Source organism: Heliangelus exortis, chromosome 6 (genome assembly GCF_036169615.1).
Source record: "Heliangelus exortis chromosome 6, bHelExo1.hap1, whole genome shotgun sequence".
In the NCBI taxonomy this organism is placed as follows: Eukaryota; Metazoa; Chordata; class Aves; order Apodiformes; family Trochilidae; genus Heliangelus; species Heliangelus exortis.
Window position 1 is genome coordinate 34,531,235 of NC_092427.1, and position 23,185 is coordinate 34,554,419.

Consider the following 23,185-nt stretch of genomic DNA (forward strand, 5'->3'; position numbering starts at 1 on the left):
GTCAGCAGGAGGAAAGCATTAGATATTTTGCTACCTGTTTGTCTTTTGAGTCTGGGAATCCCTTGGATTAGTGTTGACAGCCACAGTGAATCATTTCAATTGCATCAGTTCTTTAAGGTCACCTTGACCACTGTATGTTCTCAGATTCTGCCAGGCCAATTGTACCAGCCAGAAATTGTATAGATGGCTTCAGAGGACACAAACTATTACAGCTGCTCCAGTTCTGTTCTGTCCTAGCACAGGAGAAATCTCCCCTCAGGTGGAACCTGAACTTTTTAATCTCCACCCTTATTAAGGCTAATGAGAATTAAACACTTGGTGCAAACTTAAGGGTTTAGCATAAATCTAATTCTCACAAAGAAAATAAAATTGTGGCAGATTGGGAAAAGTCATTAATTTTTTTGCTTTTTTCCCATGCTTTGAGTGTGAAATGAAAACTATTTTTTTTAGCTGGATTATTAAATTAATTGTCCTTGACTAGTTATCAAGTTGCCTGTACTGAAGTGTTCAAATATTTATTTTGCTAGAATTCACCTCTCCTGATACTGGCAAAAAATGGAAAGGTGAAAAGAATGTTTACATCTTCACTTTCCCATCAACTTTTGGTTAAGTACACATGACCCTACAGAAAAGTAGTTTGTTCTTAGTGACCTTACTCTGTTTAGTCTCTGATTTTCATTTCATACACACCACTCAACAGTGTGTCTCTTAATTTTAAAGCATGGCAGTAATTAGTTTGCTTTCGACCAGACCAGTTGGATGAGTAAAACAAAGCATGTGGTCAGGTGTGTGCAGGATGAATCTCTTCATTTCTTCATTACTAGAGAAGATAATTTCTTAGAATACCCAGCACTGTCTGAGAGTCTGTAAAGAAAATATGATTTTATAATTTGGGAAACAAAGCGGAAAAAAAAAGATAATTTTAATTGGTAAAATACTTGTACTCAGAAAAAAAAAATAATTAAGCTTTAGTGTGTGTTCTAGCTATACTCCTAGACAATGCAGCTATTACTTAAAATATCCAACAGTTTCTAAGTGTCTGTTTAATTACTTTTCAAGTACAAATGCTCTGTCTCTTCAAGACTGCCAGGCACATCGTGTTGGGTCATGGCAGTCATTTTATGTCTGATGTTTCAAGACAGTTAAGCAAACTGCTTCAGCTTATGAGAAGACCTTAGATGTAAATATCTGTTGGGAGGATTTCTTCCTTTTTTTCAAACTCTGCAGCAGATACTGTGTCTCATGAACCTTTTCACACCAGGTGCATGACTTCATTTCAGTAATTCTGATGGGAATTTATCCCATAAAAAAGTGGTGGAGATGTAGAGCAACTTCTTTCAGGCAGATCAGTAGGTTTAAAAACTTTGAGAAATGGCTGTCCTGAGGATGAGGATTTCTGAATGGCTCCAGTTTGAAGCCTTGATAGGAGGAGGAGTGAATGAGTTGCATGGTGCAGGCAAGGAGTTTGCTGCAGGTCTAAAACCCTTCAGTGTGCATCTGACATCAAAGTAACCTGAATTTTCCTGTAAGGTAAAACCAGATATTTCTAAAGGCCAGCTGGGATCAACTGGATTTCTTCATACTCATCAGCCCCTCCTCTTGCTGTAGCCATCTGACAAATACCCTCCTGAAATACCAGGACAGCCTTGCCTGGAGGGACAACATCCACCTCATGTTTCCCTACCCAGGCTGTGGTGTGTTTCATTCCTGGCTGTGCTTTCAGCAGAGTCATAACCATAATATCAAAGCAAGAAACACTTTGTCTTCATTACCAGCCTCACATCTGTGTGAGCTTCCTGGGCTGTGCCACTGATGGTTGTGTTTTAAACTTCAGAAAAGACGATGCTGGCAGAAAGGATCCCAGTGCCTTCCAGTCCTGTTCCCATAGCAACTATTGACCTTGTGCAGCAGCAATCAGAGGATGTCATGCCTCGGACTGAGCCCAGACTCCCTCTGAAGAAAACTAAACACCAAGAAGAGCAAGAGGATGTCAACAAGCCTGCCTGGGGCATCAGCTCTTCTCCTTGGGTCACCCTAGCATATGCTGTCTACCAGATAAAAGAGATGGTTAAGCTATCCAAAACCCATCCAATTCCTGAGAATCAGCCTTTGCAGGTAATCTTTTAATGCACAAGAAGTTCTTATGGATTTGCTGGGTGCTTGGAAACCTTCATAGCTGTGTAAATCTGTTAGTACCTAGCAGGGATTCTCCATCAGCTTGTTATAAATGTAGAGCTGTGAAACAGTAGTTGAAATACTGCATGAAATAGTTGATTTCTACGTATAGTACAGGAGGATTAACTACTTTTTCAAGTATTACCTTCCTGAGGATGGGAGAAGGAGACAGAGACTGTTTTACAGGCTTGTTAATACTCAAATTCCCTTTAAGTTTACATTTGGTTTCATACTAACTGGAATACAGGGGCTGTCCATTTTGCAAGCTGATAATTGAGTGTGAAGATTCACAGCTGCTTAACAGAATGTAAAATGGTTCTTGCTGAGTTTAGCTCCCTTGAATGATGCTGTCAGATGTCTGCTTTGTTGCAGCAATAGGTGTTCCAGACAACTACTGGTAGGATACAGAACCATATCTCTTTTTTTATTGAGTCTCATACCAGATGAGAGCCATTTCCTGACTTAAAATCTCTGGTTGCTGCTGGCTGTTTTACACCATTTTCCCTCTGACCAGCTTCAGAATGGAACTGAAGCAGAGGGCTGAAGCCAAGTAGGGAAATGCTGTCAGTGCATTTAGAACAGCATGGTTCATGTCAAAACCTCTGTGTTTACCTGGCTGGAAGGCGTGGGTGAGGTTCCCAGGAGGTGTAAACACAGAAATGCTTTTTCCACAGCTGCTGTCTTTAGAAATGGGTAATTTGGGATACAAGTGTGAATCAGCAGAGCAGAGTGTGCAGGAATTTCACCTGGTCAGTGATCTCTTGCCTTATTTATCTTCTTTGAAGTGTATTTACAGGCAGGTCTGATTTGGCTTGGTTAGGTTTTTTGCTTCTTTTTTAACTTCCCTGAGTCAGAGAACCTGTTATTTTTTATTTTTTTTTTAGTGACACCAAAGATGTCACTGGGTCCCTGCCATCAAAGCAATTTGTCCAGACAAACTGCTGACTTTCCCACTGGTAAATGTCCTCAAAGTCTTGGTTCATAGAAGCTCTCCCCTTTTAAAAAGAGAAATCAGAGAAAAAGCACACAATTCATGCAAGGAAAGAATATTTAGCAGTTGTGTAGCATCTGAGAGAGACTTGTCCAGCACTACTGGACACAACCCAGATGCTTCACTGAGAACTGTGAAGAGGCCAGAAAGGCTCCATGCCTGGTGGCACCTCTATAGCACATGATCTCTTCATTATTATTCCCTTCCTGCTAAAATGCAGTGCTGCTATAAAAGGTAGTTCTTGTAGATGTGCCAAAATTCAGTTCACCCCACTATGTTATTTTTGTCATCACCTCTGTTCTCCAAAATCTCTTAACCCTGTGTTACTCTCCCAAAAGGATGAACAACTACTGGTAGAATACAGAACCTTATCTCCTTTTTCCAAAACATTTTAGGTTTTGTGCTCAGTCAGTTATTTTAGGGTGCTGAAACTAGAAAAGGCTTCCCAGCTCTCCTACTAAATTTGTTAAATAGCCTCCTTAAAATGAAAATAGCTCACTTGAAAGGAGGGTCAGTGCACCCTCCTAATGGAATTAATGACAAAATGATTCCTTATTTCATTAAGATTTTGGCTTGGGTTTGCTACTGCTTGCTTATAACTCCTTGAAGAAAAGGGACATTTTCTCTCATTGTGCCATTCAGAAGGTGAGCAGTGACTTGAGGAGGGAGGGAACTTGAGGAAAGGTATATTTAATCTGCATGAAAAAAAAACAACTTTAGAGGATTGTTTTGTCAACGAATGCTCTGATCTGAACACTCTGAAGTCCAGTTAATTGTTTATTTCTACCCCTTGAAACACAACGAGTTTGTTTTTTGCATGCTTCTTGGGAAAGTGCAGTTAGGAAAAGAGATGGAAGGTAAGCTCCTGTCTGCCTGCTCTTGGTGTCATCTGAATTTCCATGTACTCTTTTTTGCTTGGCTTCTTTACGTTTGGTTTGTTATGTTGGGGGCATTCAAAGCAAGTGCTTTGTGAATTTCCAGAGGTGCCTGAATGCATCCGGGGGGTTGTGCCAGTGGGGAGAGAGCCTCAGGAGCCTTTTTATTTACTGTTTGCTCTCAATCTTTTTCCCCCCCTCTCTTTAGAAAACCAGTGAGAACTGCAGTGCTTCATCAGCCAGCTCAGCAAGTCCACCCCAAAATCTGACAGACTGTGGGCAGCCCAGAAGTTGTTCAGCACCACCACCTCCAGCAACACCAGATTCCCAAGTAGACGGCGACCGCGTTGTGTCGGATCACGATGCTCAGCCTGCTGCAGCCAGGCCCTGAGATGCCTTCATCTTAACAAACCCAGTGCATGGAATTCTGCTTCTCACCTGGGAGATGCTGGAGTAGGAGCTCAAAAGTAGGACTTTCTTCATCTTAATGATCATAATGCAATGCAGTGCAAGCTTTTAACTATATAAAGAATATTCGTGTGACTTCGCGGAACAGCATGAGCAGGGAAGCCAAAAGTCTGGAATTCTGGAAGAAAATTATGAGGCCGGATCTAAGGGTAGGAGAAGTTCTTGGCTGCTCTGCTAAAGCTGAGTCAAGTGCTATGAGATTTCTTTGCAATCTGTAGAAGAAGGGAGTTTGCTCTTCACTTGTTGAGGCACAGAGTGTCTGACTCAATAGGAGAATTTTCTGCTTTGAGTTTGTTCCTTAGGCGAAAGGAAAAGACTTTTTAGGAGAAAAGCTGAGTTTCCCCGCATAGTGTATTAGAAAATACCAGATCCAATAAATATAGGAACAGCATGAAACTGTCTCTGTAAAGATTTCTCAGAAACAGATTCACTTTAGCAAGCCTACCTTCATGTTATGGCAATGGATTAAGTAAAATACATATTCAAAGAATATGTTTTTGAAGCTAATGTTATCTTGTTTGAGATAAAGGTTTAGTTCTGCACAGAAAAGGTTTTGAGCTGGTGTTTTAGTCGAAAAAAAACCATAAAAAAGCTGGAGGAAGGCTTCTGAAGAAGTTAACCTCTGTGCTTGCAGCCCTTCAGTTGGGCGTAGGTTGTGTGCGTTTGGGTAATTTTAGGTTTGATGCTGTATTGAGACAAGTGTCTGATCAAGATTGCACAACCTGAGAGTGATCAGGAGTTTTCAGTGGACACACTGTCTTTTTTTGGGTTTTTATTTCCTCATCTATAGAATGGTTTATTTAATGCAGTGTAGTTAATGTAGTTATTTATTGAGAAAACGGTAAGCTTTAAGTGCCTAGGGAAGGTGGGGGGGGATAGGGAAGAATCACAGAAAATCTTTAAAGATTAGGATTCTCGGGGCAAAGCTGCTGATGCAGAAATCAAGAAGAGTGAGAGATTCTCAGGAGGAAGCAGGTGTATTTAAATTGCAGGATGCTTAGGAAATGGCTTTGCCCATTGTGCAGACACTGGAGGATTTGGTGTTCCGTTTTGTTACGCTTCCCAGTATTGGCCGCAGCCAACTCGCCTGCTGGTGCTGCTGCTGGAGGGGTATCCTTGGGCTCCAGGAGGAGCCTGGGGGTTCAGCCAGGATTGTGTTTTGGCCCATTTGCTCCTGTTAACAGCTTGTTCCTGGGAGACTGAGTGCTCAGCTCCTACAGGCCTGAAATCAGATGTGGATGAAGTGTCCGGCCTCCCGTGGGAAGGGGTGAGCTCTGGGACTTGTGCAGCCACCCCGAGGCAAGATGAAGAAGAGCAAAGGGGTAGGGAAGAGGAAGGTGGCAGCAGCTAAGCAGGAAATGCAGTTTTCTTGACTGAAGGGGTGTCCCATAGCTGTGCTTTAGCTGTGCTTTTAGAACAACCCATGCTCCGGTGGTGCCTGGGACCAACACCATAGACAGTAACAAGAAACATCGATGACGAGCCACTAGTTACTTTTTTTGCACTTGAACTTAAATGTACTGTACTCACATAAACCCTCATGACTTGTCTAAGTGTCCTTTTAAATCAGAAATGTATTTATTGTATGTTTGTATAACTCGGGGGGCGGGGGAGGTAGAGACTGAACAGGTGACAGGACAGAAGGATGCTAAAAATCATCTTGAGGCAAACCAACCATTTGTTGAGTTCATGCTGTATGGTGTTACCTCAGCTGCTACTGCATAGCACCTGGATTGTGAGGTGAAGAGCTTGTACACTGTGTTTACACTTCAGAATTGTGTATTTGAGATGCCTGCTCTTTTTGGAATTGTATAGTCAGTCTGTGTTGCAAAATGGACATGTACACCTGGGTTTTGATATTTGTGAAACTGTAAAAACTGTGGTAAGAAATATAAAATATCCATAATGTACTTAATAGTATCCATCTCAGCTTCTGTTACATTTGCTCCTACTTCAGTGCCAGCACTAAACTTAATCACTGAAAAGAATTCAACCTTTTGCTAGGTTCCCTGCCTGGAGGACAGTGAACCCAGAGCCTGGGAACCACTCTGGTGTAATGTTAAAATCTGTTTCCTGGTAAAATCTGACAGGAGGCACAAATTTCCTTGTGTGGGGCAAGGAGGATGTCAGGGATGCTCATCAGGGTGCAGAATGCAGAGGGTAACAGGGGAGTGTGCAGGACATCAGTGAAAGAACTGGATTATATTTTATTTTATTTATTTATTTATATTATATTATTTATTTATTTATTTAATATTTTATTATATTATATTTGAGAGAGGCTGCCAAGTGCAGGTCTTGTAAATTCCTATTTCTGAACTTATTTGCACTGTTGCATCTGCCCTATCCAGTGTCACATCTGCCTGGGATTTATTTTTATCTTAGGTGTAGGACAGCTCAGCTTTTATTTTTCCAGCTGTTCTAACTTTTATCCATACAAAAGGATATCCATACAAACTTTTATCCATACAAAAGGAATGACAGGGAGAGAAGTTTTGCTGTTTGCATGTGTGTGCCTGCCAGACCTCAGCTGTCACTCACAAGTCTGCTTCGTGGTGGTTTGGCTCTCTCCTGAGTGGAGAATGGGAATGACAAGTTCCTTCAGGGAGAGGCATTCCAGGCAGAGGGGAAACTCTTCTGGAGCAATCCCAGAAAATGCTCAGTCACTGTGCCTTGAATCTGCAACAAGGGAGGAAACATGGGGACATAAACAGACCCAGTTTTCCTCCCTCCTCCTTGTCCTGTGTCCTCCTGTTCTGAAGAGAGTGAATACAACAGGGAGAAGAACCACATGCTTGAAAAATACATTTATTTTAAAAAAATCTTGAAAGTACAAGACAGTAGCATGAATACAAAATAAATAGGAAACTCTCACTTTTTTTAAGTGCCATGACACAAGAGATAACTGTAACTCATCACTAAGGAAGAAAGGCTTTTGCAGTGGTGAAGGTGTTGTTCTAACACCTGGATTCTGTTCTGAGATTTTCTGGCTGAAATTTTCTGTACTGGCCCAGTACAGTTTTCTACTGTACTGGGCAGTACCTAACAACTGTGTCTCAGTAAACCCAAGAAATCTGGAGAGACTGCAGGAGCCCTGTGTGGGTAAAGTCACTGCTGGCAAAGGGCTCAAATGACAGCAATTGGTTTGGGTAAGTTTTGCTTATCAGATGCTTCCAATGTTGGAAGGAGCTTGTGAGGAATTTTAAGGTAATTATCAGCTATCCACTGGAGTGGTCTTGATCCTTCTCACATCTTGCTGCACTTCTGGTTTGGATGTACTTAGTTTTCTTACCCACCCTTGGACTTCACACCTACATACAATGTGGGTTGATTTTTTAAATTTTTTTTTTCCTTGTTGGCATAGGTGTGCCTGGTATCATTCTAAATGATTCAGAAAAAGGATCAGTGCCTGAAAATGGTAATTGCCTATTTTGGGGGGGGCATTTTCATTTAACATATTGCTTAGGTAAATTATCATGTTAAGGTGTTACCTGGGCTATTGTATATAAATACAATGTGTATATAAATACATACTGTGTATATATATATATATATGTATATATATATATACACTGTATGCTGTATATAAATACAGTATGTACTTAAGGAAGGATACTCAGCAGTAAAAATAAAAATTCAGAAACCAAGTGGGTTTGAGCTCATTCTCCCCTTGGCCTCAAACCACATGGATGGGAGTTCTTAGCTACCTATAAAGGACACTGAAAAAACCCTGTGTATGCTAAAACAAGTAAAAAACCATTTAACAGTAAGACATCTTTTTAAGTATCCTTTTTTGATTAATCTGGAATAACTCCAAGTACTTCATTTTCACAACACAGGTAAAGGCAAAATCTTCAGTCTACTAAGATCATTATTTGGGGGAAAGTTTCCATCCTTCTCCCAAACCATCAGAGGTCATGGGGCTGTCCTCAGCCTTCACTAATGTTTTAGTTTCTTGCTGGTGAGAGAAGTCCCCAACCCAGGGCTGGCTTTGGAGAGTGGGTGGCAATTTAACTGGATTTGGTAGCAGCAGCCTCTTTTTTTAGAGGTGACTCTTGCTGCCAGTGGCCTTCCTGAACAGAACTCTCCTGGTCTATTTTTTTCCATGTTCTGGACTTCCTAGTGAGTGTGTTTTGGATCACCTGCCTGAAGGCTGCTTTCTGCTAAACATGCAGATTCTGAAGATGTATTTATAAATTTATGGCACAGAAGGGTGATAAGTGTCTTCTGACTCTGAAATGGAAGAATTTGTTTTAAAGTGAAGCAATGTTGAAGCCACCTGAAGGAGCAGGTAAGTAAGGCTTTCAAGCACCAAGTCCTCTTTTCTTCAGAAGACTCTTGAAATGTGCTACAGAAACAGTTCTTAGCACTGGCAGAGGTAACAAATTTTCTCTTTTGTTCACTGCTGGACAATGAGAAACCCTGACAGTGCTGCAGGCACTGCTGAAGTCGAGCTGCATCACTGAGTGTGATACAAAGAAAATAAATCCCTCCTAAAACAAAGATATTCTGGTCTGAAATGCCCTTCTGGCAGAGCTGTCTTCTTCCTACCACCCACACTGCTGAGTCTGTAAGATCAAATGTGACAGAATTAATGGTCTCTTGTTTTCTGCAGTCTGGAGACAGTAAAGGAAAAAGGATAGAAGAATATAGGCATATTCTGAAGAACACAGGAAAAGAAATGACCTCTGCAGGTGGATAAACTGAGGGGACAGCATCTACTCCCTAATTAGTGTAATACCTAAGCTGAAAGACATTCCAGTGTCTAAATTTCCCTCCCTGATACTTTCTGCCCTGTGCACTTGCTGTGATAAGACTCAAAGAGGGCAAAAGAAGGGGAGGAAGGAGCCAGGTAGCCCCCCCTCCTTGTTTTGCCAGGGATTACTTTTTACTTCTTACTGAATGGGAGAACTACAGAGTTCTCTGAGGACAGTGGAGCTGTATGTGGGTTGTCTGTGTTCCCAGTTACATGGTTACAGCATCACTCCAGCTCTGCTGACAACCAGTTCCTCCAAGCAGCTTGAACCAGCCTCAGCCTTTCTCACCTTTTCTGGGCTGCTGAGGCCTGGAATGGAGGGCAGCACCCACCTGAAATTAAGTGACAGTAAAATTAAAAGCAATATTTTTTAAAAAAATTGGGGATTTAAATCCTCTCCCAAATCATCTGCAGTTGTCAGAGATGGGGAAGCAGAGGACTGAAGGAAAAGGTTCAGCAGCAAGGGACCTGTAGAAGAGGGAGAGAGTATGTGAAGAACCAAAGACATGGAAAGAGCAAAGTGCAGTTTAACTTGAGTGCAGACCAAGAACAGCACAAACAGAGGGTGAAAAGTCAGGCAAGGTTCTGAAGAGTTAAGAGGAGCTTAAAACAAACCTGGAGAGGCAAAATGAAGCCAACAGACAGCAACCCTAAGGAGAAGAGCAAACAAACCTCATTCAACTGTGTTAACTCTCTAGGTATCTTTAGCACTGAAAAGTCTCACAAACACTACAAATGCTTTATCACCACACTAATAGCACTACTAAAACTGTAGCACAGGTTAAACTCACACACAAGTTAATTAGGAGAGTTTTAATAATGGCTTCTCCTCCCTCTAGTGCTCAGCACAGAGGGCCTGACTATCAAAAGGGCCAAAGGAGATTCTCTGTTCTCTAGAGGTAGCACTCTTGGAAAAACAAGGCACCCTGGTGGGATGAGCTGCTGCCAGAACTCTCTTTGGAAATAAGCAACATTTACTTCCCTAGTTAAAGTACCAACAGCATCTGAATCCTCTTCACCTGAACAGCACCTATGGTTTCCTTCTGTTGCTTCAATCAGGCAACATCAGTGATGCAGTAAACAGTTTTGTGTTTGTTTTTTTTTTCCAAAATCCCTTTTTGTCCACCAGCAGGCAGAAGAAATCCCCAAGCCTGAGTTTGCAGTCTGCACCTTTCCTTCCCTTCCCAGGACAAACGCGTTGTTTTCCCTCTCTGGTTTTTTTTTGGATATTTCCCAAAGCTCAGAGCAACTCTGTAGCATATGGAAAAGGAATTTGTTCATGCATTTCATCTTCCTCCTCCTTATCTCCTTCATGGATGGAGCTGGTGGGATCATCTTGCTCAGCTCCTGCCCTTGTCTCAAAGAGCTGCTCCTCCAGGAAGGAGCTCCCGATGCCGTACTCCTCCTCGTGTGCCTTTATTTCTGCAGCTGAGATGTGGGGAGATCCCAGGACAAAGTCTGCAAACCTGCCAGATTTTTAAAGGGAGAAAAGCCATCAGTTGAGGAATGAAAAAAGTTCTGTAAATGCAGGGATACTGCCAGGAGTGTTGGAAGGACATGCCCACGAGCAGTGGGGAAGTTGCAGCGTGAGCTAGGGAGACCTGAACAACAGGGAGCAAATGGCAATAACCCTGAACAGTTTTATTTTTTTCCCTGCCTCATTTTTCTTTTCAGTCTTCAGCCTTTCCTATTTAGGTAACTTTGGCTCTTCTGGAGGCCATCTGCAAGGTCTTGTGACTAAGCAAGATGATCTAACTTCATTTTCACATCTTGTCAGCACTCAAGGGGTAATCCAGAGTAAGCGTTTGTAGACTTGGATAGATGGTACTTTTGCTTCTAAAAATAAATCAGAGCTGTAGCATGTTTGAGAACAAAGGTTGCAAGAATTCAGGTAAGTTGTCACTCCTAATTAAAGGAAAAATGGAGAGAACTTCACCTTCCTACACTGCTGTGCTATCACCTTGCTTCTGGTGCTGCACGCACACGCTGGGCGAGCAGAGCTCAAGTCTCGGCAAAGAATTCCTGCTTCTGGTGAGCTTGGAGCTGCAGACTGGGAATTCTGGAGCTCCTTCAAGTAAATTCCAAAGTGGAGGAACAAAGCATGAACTCCTCAGCTTTCAAATGGCCACAACCCTGGCTCTCAGTGGACAACTATGTTGGAAGAGCTGGAGGTTTCTGGCAAGCACATGGAAACAGACGGCAGTTCTGACACCTGGGTACGTGTCGACAGCATCACAGAAATGTAAGAAAAAGGAAATGCAGCCACATTCTGGAGTTCTGGTAAACTGATCAATAATTTACATTTGAGACTTACTGTTTCTGTGAGATGAACGTCGTCCCCTTGCTCTTCTTGGAAGCACTTTTTAGTTTAAATGGGGAACAGAGTTGGGCTGGCTGCCTTTTACAGGTTTGCCTTGTGCTGAACTATCTGCCCTCGAATGCTTAATGGAAGCTTGGAGGGGAACCTCACTTCACATCAGAGTTCTGTTGGTTCTTTTTATTTCTGTGGTTTTGTAGTAAATAATTTATAAGAACTCAGTGGTATCTAGAAAATGCAACTGTCTCATTTGTGCATTTGGCAGTAATTTGTTTGGCAACACTGCTGGGAGTTTTCACTTTTTGTATCTTTCAATCACGCTACAGAATGCAAGTATCTTAGAAAAAAAAGATTAAAAAATTCAGGTTAGACCTCTAACACATGGCAGAGGGGCTGTCTGCATGCTCATCCAAGGAGGATGAAGGTTCTTGAAACGAGTTTTAAGTTTTTATTGATCAAACTTGAGCTGACTGGGGCTCCTTGGAAATTGTGATACTTGGTTCTGAGGCAAGGGCCAAGTCTTTGTTGCTGGGCATTATGCAAAACTCTGCTCCTGATACCTTGAAGTTTCAGTTTTGATGGAAACAGACTGCTATTATGAATAATTTTATATTCTGCAATATTTTCTGGCTGCATTTACCTGACCGTTCCCTTCCTAACCCACATGTGTCTGAAGTTTGTCTCTTAATCTAAATCTGGAGTAGCTCTTTTATCTGTTACACTTCCCAGGTGCAGGCACTGACTTTTTTTCCTATGTATTCTTAGTCTTAGCTATTGATTGATTCCAAGTAACAAGATTTCTTGGCTGTGCAGGCTTGCAGTTGGAGAGTTTAATACTGGTAGGATTTGCTCATGTATCTTCAGAGTGCCCCAGTTTTCTGCAATGACAAAGTGCTCTGCTCTAAAACCAGAAGTGATGGGCATTTCCCTGGTGAGATGGCCACCTGAGTCACTGTGTAGGAGGCTGCAGAGGCACTGCAGGAAGCCTGCAGGCTTTAGGGAAAGCTGCCATTACCATGCAGCTTGCCTTTACCATCTCTGAACATCTGCAAACCCTCAAGAGGAATTTGTGGTTGGAGAAGAGCAAGAGAAATACACCAGGAACAGAGCCTGAAGTAGCTTTGGGCTCTGCAACAGTGCCTGTACAATGTGTCTCCTGTTTTAGAGGAGCCAGGTTTTCCTACCTCTGTGGGGACTGGAGTCTGGAGACAGCTAACCATGAGGGGAAGTCAGGGTTCCTGCAGGATGCACGTAACTCCTCCAGAGCTCTGGCAGTTTCTGCCTCCCCTTGTTCTCCATACTCCTCTTCAGTAAGGCATTTCAACACCAACTTTTGGGATCTGAAGTGGTTCTTCAGTTTTCTAGAATGAAATGAAACCAGTCTTTTTACAAGTCAGGATTATTGTCATGCTTCTCTACTTCCTGCTATTGGCACGCATTCATCATTTCTAAGAGGACAAGCTACATTCTTGAATTAAAATTTTAGGACAAGGTGTCTGATGTTTCTGCTTGCCCTAGGTCTTAGCTGAAGCTGTAGAATTCACCAGGAGCTTCAAATGAGCCTTGGATCATGTTCTTTCTGTGTGTGCATGGGCTAGGAGCTCAGAGAATGAAATCAATGGCTGCTTTGCTCAGCCATTTTTAGGTGCAATATGCAAAATGTGTCTGTGCAGAGACACAGCCTGAATCAAAACCCAGCCTGCATGTGTAACTTTGCAGATAAGCCTGTGATGAGTTGTTCATGTTGTTTACTAGATCACTTCCCTTAAATCTTGCTTTAAATTACAAAACTGAGTAGTCTTGAGGCCAAAATGTTTACAATCTGATGTTTTTTTAGCTGCTGCACAGCAATGTATAATATAATTAGCTATCAATTAGAAAGTGTGCCATGTTCTGTTCCCTTCTGTCAACTGCTTTTGATTTAAATGTTGTGATGAGTTAAGATAAGCAAGGGCTGGATGCCCATACAACTTTCAGCTCTGTATAAAAACACCTGCTCCAACCAGCAGCATTCACCCTCCTCCTTATTTCCCTGTAAAGCAAGAATGAACTGCAGCTCTTATTCAGAGGTCAAATAGTAAAGGCCTTGCTGGCTCAGTGGGATTTGCACTGATCTTAACAACAAATAAAGGGGGATTCTTAGTTATTTTGGTACATCTGAAGCACTGAACTATGTATCATGGCCTCACAGATTGGTGCTACTGCTTAGTGTTCTGAAGCAGAAAAAAACCCCTCATATTCTCCCAAGAGAAATCTGTAGAGCTGTATTTCAGTGCTTTTTTTGGTTCATGAACAAAACATAAAGAAGTCCTCATGGAGAACAAACTACAGGGCTTGAGGGTAAAACAGGTATGTTATGACTTCTGTGAATTTGTAGCCAAATCCTACTGATTTTAGAGTGAACCTGCTTACATCAGTGATCCTTACATACTGATCCTATAATATTGCTTTTGAAACAGTGCTTCTCAGCTGCAGGAAAAAAAAAATCTTCAACAAATGAAAAATTCCACCTAGAAACAGCTACAAGCCAGTCCAAACCTTTAAAAAGATCAGAAGGGCAAAGCAGTATGTTCTTAAAAACTAAACATGTGTAAAAGGCTAAAAAAAAAGAAATTATTTGCTTTTTATTCTTTTGCTTGTGCCACTTCTAGCCTTTGCCTCTTCCTGGTTCTCTGCAGTTCATCAGAAGTCCACAGCTAGAGAACAGTCTGCACTAAAGTTTCTTATCTGGATGCCACCACTGAAGGTAAAAACCAGATGAAAATTGGAAGGACTTCTTAAAATCTTCATTTGAGTGCTATGTTTGTGATAAAACATGCTACAAATTGAGGGATTAGCAAACACAGTCCCATATTCCTAATAAAAATGCTTAGCAAACTAAGCTCTACATACTGCAAGCAGTTCTGAATATAAATGGGATATATATAAATATATTCCAGTCCTACAATATAAATGGGGCTCTGGGAATACAGGGGGAAGTCCTGGTAGCAGATTATTCCCATGAATTAAAGACAGAGATGTACACCTAGGGTCACAACCCTGGAAAACTAAAATTAATGGAAACCATTCTTTTTTGTGGGTTTGAAGGCTCTGAACTCAACACTATCTAACCTGCAAGGACTGTCACTTTTTAACATCTGCTCCCTAGTGCTGTTTTGTCCCTAAGATTCAGTACAAGTTACCTGCAGATTCTCTCACTACCCAGGAAACCAAGGCAGTGTTGATGCAGTCAGATCATTAAACCAGAAATGTTTTCACATGCTGCACACCCACAAGGTGCTACATTAAGTTTCCTTTCTCCACTCTCCACAGAACTAAACTCATGCTTAAACCTGTGAAATAATTAAATTCCTGTGTTTTGGGGATTTAAACCTCCTCTACAAGAGTTCTACCTCTGATTAAAAATATGAACCAGCATTAGAAATTCATCAATCAGCACTGAAGGGTTGTTTGGTTGGGTTTTTTTCCATAATCAGCCTCCCAGTGTTTCCTGGTGATCCCAGGGACTTGGATGTTCACAACTGCCATACAAACCTGCCCAGGTGACAAGCAGCACCCAGGGGGTACCAGAGGCCTTTGGAACCAAGGCAGAGAGCTATGACTGCATATGCCACTTGAGGTATGGTGACACCACAATAAATCAAGACAAAGGCTGTTAATTGCAGTGTCCAGGTGAACAAGGTTATGCTCAGGTCTGTGGTAAGTGGGCCATGCTGGTAGCAAGTGGCAAAGCTGGTTGTTCCAACAGCCAGAAAATACCCTGCAGAAACAGAAAAGGAGGACATGGAGGACACTTGCAGCCCAGAAAGCCAAGCTCATCCTGGGCTGCATCAAGAGAAGTGTGGCCAGCAGGTCAAGGGAGGGGATTTTCCCCCTCTACTCTGCTCTTGTGAGACCCCACCTGGAGGACTGTGTCCAGTTCTGGAGCCCCTATTACAAGAAAGACATGGAAGTGCTGGAGTGTGTCCAGAGGAGAGCCAGGAGGATGCTCAGAGGGCTGGAGCAGCTCTGCTGTGAGGACAGACTGAGAGAGTTGGGGTTGTTCAGTCTGGAGAGGAGAAGGCTCTGAGGAGACCTTGTTGTGGCCTTCCAGTATCTGAAGGGGCTACAAGATGGGGAGGGACTTTTTAGGATGTCAGGGAGTGATAGGAGCAGGAGGAATGGATTCAAACTAGAAGAGGGGAGATTTAGGCTGGAAGTTAGGAAGAAGTTCCTCACCATGAGGGTGGTGAGACCCTGGCACAGGTTGCCCAGAGAGGGGGTGGAAGCCCCAGCCCTGGAAGTTTTTAAGGCCTGGACAGGGCTCTGAGCAACCTGAGCTGGTGGGAGGTTCTGACCCATGGCAGGGGGCTTGGAACTGGATGAGCTTTAAGGTCCCTTCCAACCCTGAAAATTCTGTGATTCTATGACACAGATGCACACCACCCCTGTAAACTGCCTCAGTTTGGTTCACAGTGTTCAACAGCTGCAAAGTACAGCAGCCTTGGGAATACTGCACTGTCTATGGCTTAGGAGAAAAAGTACTCCATAAATGAGTCACTTGATTTTGCTTTTTTTTATGGGCAGTTATTCACCTAACCACTAAATTAAAACCAAAAATCTGCAGTACATTTCTTGATCATTTTCTTACCCAATAAGTAGTATCTGTGCTCAGACCACAACCACTGCATATTCTCTTTGAAGCAGTAAATAAAATAGAGAGAGGACATCCAGCAGCCACTCATTAAGATCCAGAAGGTACTGTGCTGGAAATGAAAAATAAATAAATAAATAAATCTTAACACAAAGCAAAACTTAAAAAATAAAATAATCCAAGTCAGAATCAGCACCACTGTGTGTGCAAGGTAACTCACAGGCAAAACCAGGTGTGATATCTGCTAGGTTTAAAGGGTTTAGCATCTGTGTAAGAGTTCCAGTGGGCTGTGCTCTGCACACTTCAGCTAAACCATGTCAGTTCTAAGGGGTAGCAACTGCACCTCTGTATTTGTGCATCATGTCCCAGTGTCATGGTACAAGCCATGTTGCAGTGTATTTCCAATTAAAACATCTCAGCAATACTGTGGGAATGCACAGACTTTGTAAAACTGAAGGAAAAATGCACATCTGCTTTGCAATGAGTTGTGTTTGGTAAATGGAGGAGAATCTGCCACTAAAACTATATTCTGATTTAGGTTGATTCATAAATTCAAAAGCAAGCTTAGCTCCAGGCCAACAAAAATAATTTATGCTTCAGAATAAACTCTTCCTGTACATCAGCAATCTCCTGTTTACTTCAAATTTAGGAGCAAGCTAATTAGAACTTTTCTCTGACCCAACTGTACTTGACACAAGGAATCCTGCAGTCATTGCAGTGGAGTTGCTTGGCCACAAAAATAGACATTCACTTCCTATGCTGTGATTGATTATACTATGATTAACTTCCTGTGATGATTATTTTGTTTTATAAATGCAGATTTACCCTTGGAATAAATCTTTTACATGTCAAGAGGACAAAGACTAGCAGAGCAAGAACCCCCAGCATTACTCCAGAAAGGTAAAAGAACTTGGTACTCCTGCAAAAGAAGAACAGAGAATATGGTGAGAAGTATAATTTGTAATTGGTTAAGATGCCAATATTTATAAAAACAGCAGTGGTCTTCAATAAGAACTTAACAAAGCTGTAAGTTAGAATTAGTGGTTAACAGGCCCTGTGTAGGTGTTAAATCCATGTATGGAAAAATTCCTAACAGATACTCAAGGTCACCAAAGTTGTTACAGGCTAGGAAATTGTATTGTTTTTTTTTTAAAGCTCACATTTTTTCTGATTTCATTGGACCTTCTAGTTTCTAGTAACCTTATTTTCTTCTATGTACTGATACAGTTCTGTACTGTTCAAAAAAAGCCCCACAAACCCACAAGTTGTTTGGTTTTTTTTTTTCAGCAGCTTAAGCATTTATCAATTCTGGCTTTTAAATGCAGAGTTAACTCTATAAAACCTGTGGCTGCTCTGCTTGTTTTAGAGGTGCCTCCTGAAAAGTAATTTGTGACTCACTTTGAAGTCACAGGATCCACTTTTTGCTCCCAGTGTCCCACCTTACATGCTATGCAAAATGTGCATTAAAAAAATGATGGACAAAGGTTGGCATAAAGGTGGAGATGAGGCCCCAGATGACCTCATCTTAAGTGCTTCCTGCTGCAGGAAGGTATCATTTATATCTTTAAATATATATATATATTAAAAATATATATTTAAATAATGCATGCAGCATTATTTAATATTCAGCAAATCTCTCTGGGAGGGAGAATATCCTCTGAATCCACACTCCTGCTTGCTGAGGATTTTCTTGGAGTTGGCCAGTGCTGGAGGCTTGGATACAAGATCCCTAACTCAGCTAAGTGACTCAGGAAGAGTCAATCTGTCCAAACACAAACAGTATGAAAAAGTTTTAAGTATGTGTTTTGTTGTTTCACTTTCCCAAACAAAAGCCTCTTCAGCTTAGAAAACAGACCAAAAATGCACAGGCTGTGGGAAAAAAGGTCAAGAACCAGCAGCTAGTACTCACCTGCTCAGGCTGTTTGCAAAATGGAACAGAAAAATTCCAGCTACAAACAAAAACAAGAGCTTTCCATCTAGCACTAAAAAAAGGAGGAGAAAAATAGAAATGGACTTTAATTCAATCTGACATGTTGAATATATAAAAAAATATCAGCAGAAAAGTCCCAGGCTTCTTACAGAAGAGATGGTCCCTTCAGTACCACTGGCAAAGCTCTCTGGAAGCTTTTTTACTCACTTTCTTGTTTCACACTCAGGGTGTAGGGTTGGGCTTTGAGGGGCTGTATCTTGAAACAAGTGTAAGCTCCATATGCTTTGATGCTGATGGAAGTTTCTGTAGTTGTCTCTGGTTTCCAGAAGATTCTAAGAGCACATGCAGCAAACTCAAACACAGTTTCTGCATTACGACAGTTGCTTTTTTCTGAAATGGGCTCAAACCTGAACATTTCTCTGCTGGTAATTTTTACCTAAAGACACACAAGACACAGAGAAGGAGCTCACAGTCAGGGTTGCTTTCCTGAACTCTACAGCCTGTCAGCCTCCATGTGAGAATGAGTATCAGTACTGAGAGCTTGAGAATAAAAGAACAATTCTGAATTAATACTGGTTATTAATATCAGGCAAAGTTTGCTTGCTCAGGCCTTACAAAGGGATTCAGAGAACTCAACGTGAGCAAAGTTCTATGGAGGGGCCTCAAGTCCATCCAAAAACTTGATGGGTTTGGTTTCACCATGACTCTTGTTCACACACAGATTTCTAACAAAAACCTGTAACATGTGACTACCCACAGGTGGGCTTTTTTTTTTATATCCATACACTTCTCCATTCCTCTACTGAACCATATGAAGTTGGACTTGATGTTCTTGTAGTTCAGAATGCAATGTTCATGTTAGGGACAGAAGAGGAATAAGGGCAATTAAAGTTCTCATAACCAGAAATTTAAATATAAGCATACTCCCATGGGGTATTTCAGGGTTTCTTGCTAGTTCCCAGCACCCTCTCCTGTCAAACTAAGAGATCTTGTCCATCTCAGAAGATGGAAAGATCTTCCTGAAGACTGTGACTCAATGTGAGCTCTTGACCAGGGCCTATGAGACAACAAAGACCCATCTACAAAAAAAGTGATGCAATAGGTAATAAAACAGACTTCTCCCATGTCAAAAAGCAACTCCCTGTGAGAAAAATCTGAATTTCCTGGTTTAAAACATTTACTTCAGGAAGGCTCATGTCACAGCTGGAGGGTTTCACCACCTGAGGTCTTCTACCATTCACAGAAACATCTGCACCATATTCCTGAGGAAAACAGTCCTGGGAAGAAAGAGGGTTTCCCCTTCCTTTATATATGAGAGTGAATTCCCTCCAACAGTGATGAAGTGCAACTGTTTCCTTCCCTTGGTTAGGGACATGCTTCCCAGGATTAAAAAAAAAAAAAAAAAAAAGGAACCATGCAGATATTTTTATAGTGTTTTGAGCTAATCTTTAAATCTGTTTCTTGTAAGATGACCCTCTTACTCAGAAAAAAAAACAGAAAAACACTGCTACTGCTGCTTTCATTGGTCACAGTTTAATGCACCTTTGGTTCCTATATTGTGGCCTGGTATGCTGCAATGAGTGAGTCACAGAACTGCATTTTATCCTCAAAATTTGAAGTTTTTATAAAGATTTTTGGAGATAAACAACAGCATTTGCTGCAGAGGTTAACAGTGATCTGTCAGGAGGAAAAGTGTGCAACAAAATAATATGCCAGCCTAGGTTCATGTCTGTGTGGCCCCACAATATGAGCCTGGCTGATCTCCTTTTAATGAAGAGAAGCCAAACTTCCCTGCAGCTGACCTGGAGGATCACAGTGCTGCATTTTTACCATGGTCCTACCATTGTTCAAGGTGCAAGTTACACAGGGGTATTGTTCTGATTGTGCTAACTGAGCACAGATTCTGCTGGCAGGAGTTCACATGAGATGGATCCCATATCTGAATGATCCCCAAAACAGCCTCTTACCTGAAGAGTGGACCAAAGGTACTTCAAGTCAATGGTTCTGTTGTGGACATAGCAGAAACAGTTCTCACCCTGTTTCTGGATGACATCCATGTCCTGCAAAAATCTACAGTTTCTACCTGGGGGAGGAGCAGAGAAGTTCATTTTAAGTTTGTATCAAATGCAAATGTACAATTTTCCTCCATTTCCTTGTTACATGTGCTGAGGGAGTCACAAGCAATTTGTAGATAATCAAAAACCATGCTGCAGGGCAGCACGTTCAGTATGATTCAGACAAAAATTCAAATTAAGGCTTCAAGAAGTCAAGCCATTTAGGCTCCACAATAAACTGCAACGCTGTTGGAAAAATATAATATAAAATAAAAAAAATTAAGGTGGCATTTTAAAAAAAAATGTAATCCATAAAAGCTTAGCTTTGGCATCAGTGTTTTGATGGTGCTGGAAAGGGGCTTCTGGGCCAAATTCACTGCTGGCACGAGTGGGTGTAACTCCACCAGAGTGGATGCTTACACCAATGGTGATGGCAACTGTGGGAGTCTGAGCAGGTAAACAGCCTTGCATATTAAAATAGTCATTCAGCACATGACATGGCTGCTGATGGCAGAAAGTGTGCTCCTCTCCCTCAGAAATGTTGCAAACATTAAATAACAGAGCTCTTCAAAGCCATTTTTTCCTGATCCAGTCCAGCTGCTGAGGCAACTGCACTGCTACCTTGCCAGAAGTCATTTAAGGATGCTAATTGGTCTCATTCTGCTAAAGTGTTAGTGAGCCTCTACAATCTTCAGGATGAGGATGGTGCTTTTGAGCAGAAATGCACCTAAAAGATGTATGGAGCAAACTTTGAAAGAATAACATACATTCCAAAGTATGTACAGGTGTAAAATATACCCTGCAGTGCATTACCACAGTGTTCCAGGAATGTAATTAAAGAGAAGAATAAAGGAAATAATTACAGATCTGAAGAGAGGGAATCATCTGGCTCACTGAATAGAAAAGGTAGGTCTAAGCCAAGCTCAGTAATAAGTGCTAAAACACTGTCAGACACTCAGAACAGCAAAATGAGGATGTGCAGAATAGTCTCACTCTGGACTAGGAGATACTGGTAGCAGGTAAAAACCTGCCCTGTCCCTGTAAGGAAGCTGAACTTAGGCTAAATAATTTTTAACCAATGTAATTAAGCCAAGGAAAAACACCAGTCTGGAATACCTAAGTTTATTAAGTCATTCCAGAATTAAAGCATCCACAGATGATCCTGGTAAAGTGAACTGATGTAAACTTAACATCTGAGCATTTTTGCTGTGAAAAATTAACCACCTGATTAATTTTCATCCATGGCAAACTGAAGAGGAGGGAGCACAACCCTTGCCTGTACCTCTTGACAGGCGTTTCTGTAAAAGTCATCAGATGAAGTTGCGAAAGGATTAATTTGTCTCTGAGAAGAGCAGGTGAAGCTGGGCACGACCCGGGGCTAAAGCAGAGATAATCCAGTGATAGGAAATGGCAACATGTCATGAGGACCAAAACACAGCCCAGCAGCCACACCTCCCCTCCAAGGTGTTCCAGGATTTTCAGGCACTAAATGATGGATCCCCATGAATGTCCTCCATACCCAACGTTAGCAAGTAGTTTGGTTTTTTTTTTTTTTTTTCCAAAGGCACTTTCAAGGCATTTTCTCTAGAAAAATATGTGTGTTTCAATCATAACATCAGCTCCAGAGTGCAAAATACATTCCAAAAGGAAAGATGCTTCTGAATGTGTGGGATGGAGGAAGATTTTACCTACTGTGAGTACACACAGAAAGTGCCAGCTCCCGAGTTTTGAGGCTGTGAGCAGTGGAGAGCAGTGGAGAGCAAAGAATCGCTGAGGCTGGAAAAAGTCTTAAAAGATCATCAAATCCAATCTCATCCTAACCCTATCCCCCTATTCCTGATGAGCCAGCACCTGCTGCAGGATCTAGAGGATGCCCGGGCCTGGGGAACACCAAGGCAAGGAGGAAGGGGGTGGAGTTTAGTGAGTTAAGATCGTTCCTAAGAATGCCCTTTAGGGTTATTTTCTGCCTTCATCGACAGAAGATCCGTTCTGCACCCAATTTTCCCGAACCAACCTCCCGAAGCATCCGGAGGGAGCGTCACACGCTCCAGGCCGCCTTTCCCCTCCAATGGTTCCTGCAGGTTTTCCCAGTGCCCGCTCCCCCCCCCCCCCGCCCCGAGGTGCCCCGCACGTTATTCCTGTGGGAACTGGACTGAGGTGGTATCGATCAGCAGGAGATAAAACCCAAGTGCCAAACCCCCTCTCAGCCTCGGCCGCGGCGGGGGAGGATGCGGCGGCCGCGGCCCTTCCGCCCGGGCAGCGCCATTTTGGGCAGCACGGAGGTCGCGTTGTCCCGGGGGCGATGGAGGCTGAGGGGAGACCGGAGGGAGGACAGCGTGGTGCCCCCGCTCCCTGCTCTCAAGGGAGAGAACACCCCCGAACCCATCCTGCGAGCACCGGGACAGGGGAAAGGGACCCCCGCCCGCCCTGCCCCGCGCAGCTCCCCGGGAACCGGGATGGGGATGGGGAGGGGGGGGTATCCTGGTACCTGCTGCCAGCGCTTGCCCGCTGCCCCCGTCCACCCCGCACAGCGCCAAGACGAGCAGCCCCAGCCCGGTTCCCAGCCCTGTCCGGGCCCCGGGGCGCTGCCGGCACCGGGACAGCCCCTCGGGACTCATGTGGCGGCCGCCGGGTTCGGCCTCGCCCCTGACGGCCGCGGGGAAGGCGGGGAAGAAGGGGAGGTGCGGCCCAGCGATCCCCGCCGCTCGCTTCCTGACCCCGCGGCGGGATGGGTCGGGAGGGCACGGGTAGGGGGGGATTCGCCCCGGTTTATCCCTGTGGATTTGCGGGGAGCAGGTGAGAGCCCCGAAAAGGGAGAGCCCCGGGTCCTGGGCGCGGCGGAGGGTGGGATGCAGCTCGGAGGGTGTGTGACAGCCCATGCCGGTGTGTTCCTCCAGCTGGTTGGTTCCAGGGATTCCCTGGAGGCTCAAGAGTGTGCGCTTGGAAAGGGAAAATGGGGAAAAGAGAAAGGAAAAATGATGGAAAA

At 42.9% G+C, this 23,185-nt stretch overlaps 2 protein-coding genes across 5 annotated transcripts in view; one reads left to right on the forward strand and one right to left on the reverse strand.

Moving 5' to 3' along the window:
• Positions 1–6,419, forward strand: part of MFSD6 (major facilitator superfamily domain containing 6) — a 29,006-nt gene extending 22,587 nt beyond the window's left edge. For all 4 annotated transcript variants that reach the window (XM_071747814.1, XM_071747817.1, XM_071747816.1 and 1 more), the window contains 2 exons: positions 1,835–2,115; positions 4,250–6,419. In XM_071747814.1, the coding sequence (XP_071603915.1) occupies positions 1,835–2,115; positions 4,250–4,432 (464 nt within the window). In that variant the 3' untranslated portion in view covers positions 4,433–6,419. The remainder of the gene's footprint in view (positions 1–1,834; positions 2,116–4,249) is intronic.
• A 3,776-nt stretch (positions 6,420–10,195) lies between these two features.
• On the reverse strand, positions 10,196–22,887 carry NEMP2 (nuclear envelope integral membrane protein 2). The gene is made up of 9 exons (XM_071747818.1): positions 22,688–22,887; positions 20,113–20,228; positions 18,353–18,581; positions 18,125–18,197; positions 17,041–17,134; positions 16,213–16,327; positions 15,117–15,342; positions 12,767–12,943; positions 10,196–10,731 (listed from the first exon to the last, which is right to left on the reverse strand). Exons 1-9 carry the CDS (start codon positions 22,815–22,817, stop codon positions 10,506–10,508), a joined length of 1,386 nt encoding a protein of 461 aa, XP_071603919.1. The 5' UTR covers positions 22,818–22,887; the 3' UTR covers positions 10,196–10,505.
• Between the last annotated feature and the right edge of the window lie 298 nt (positions 22,888–23,185).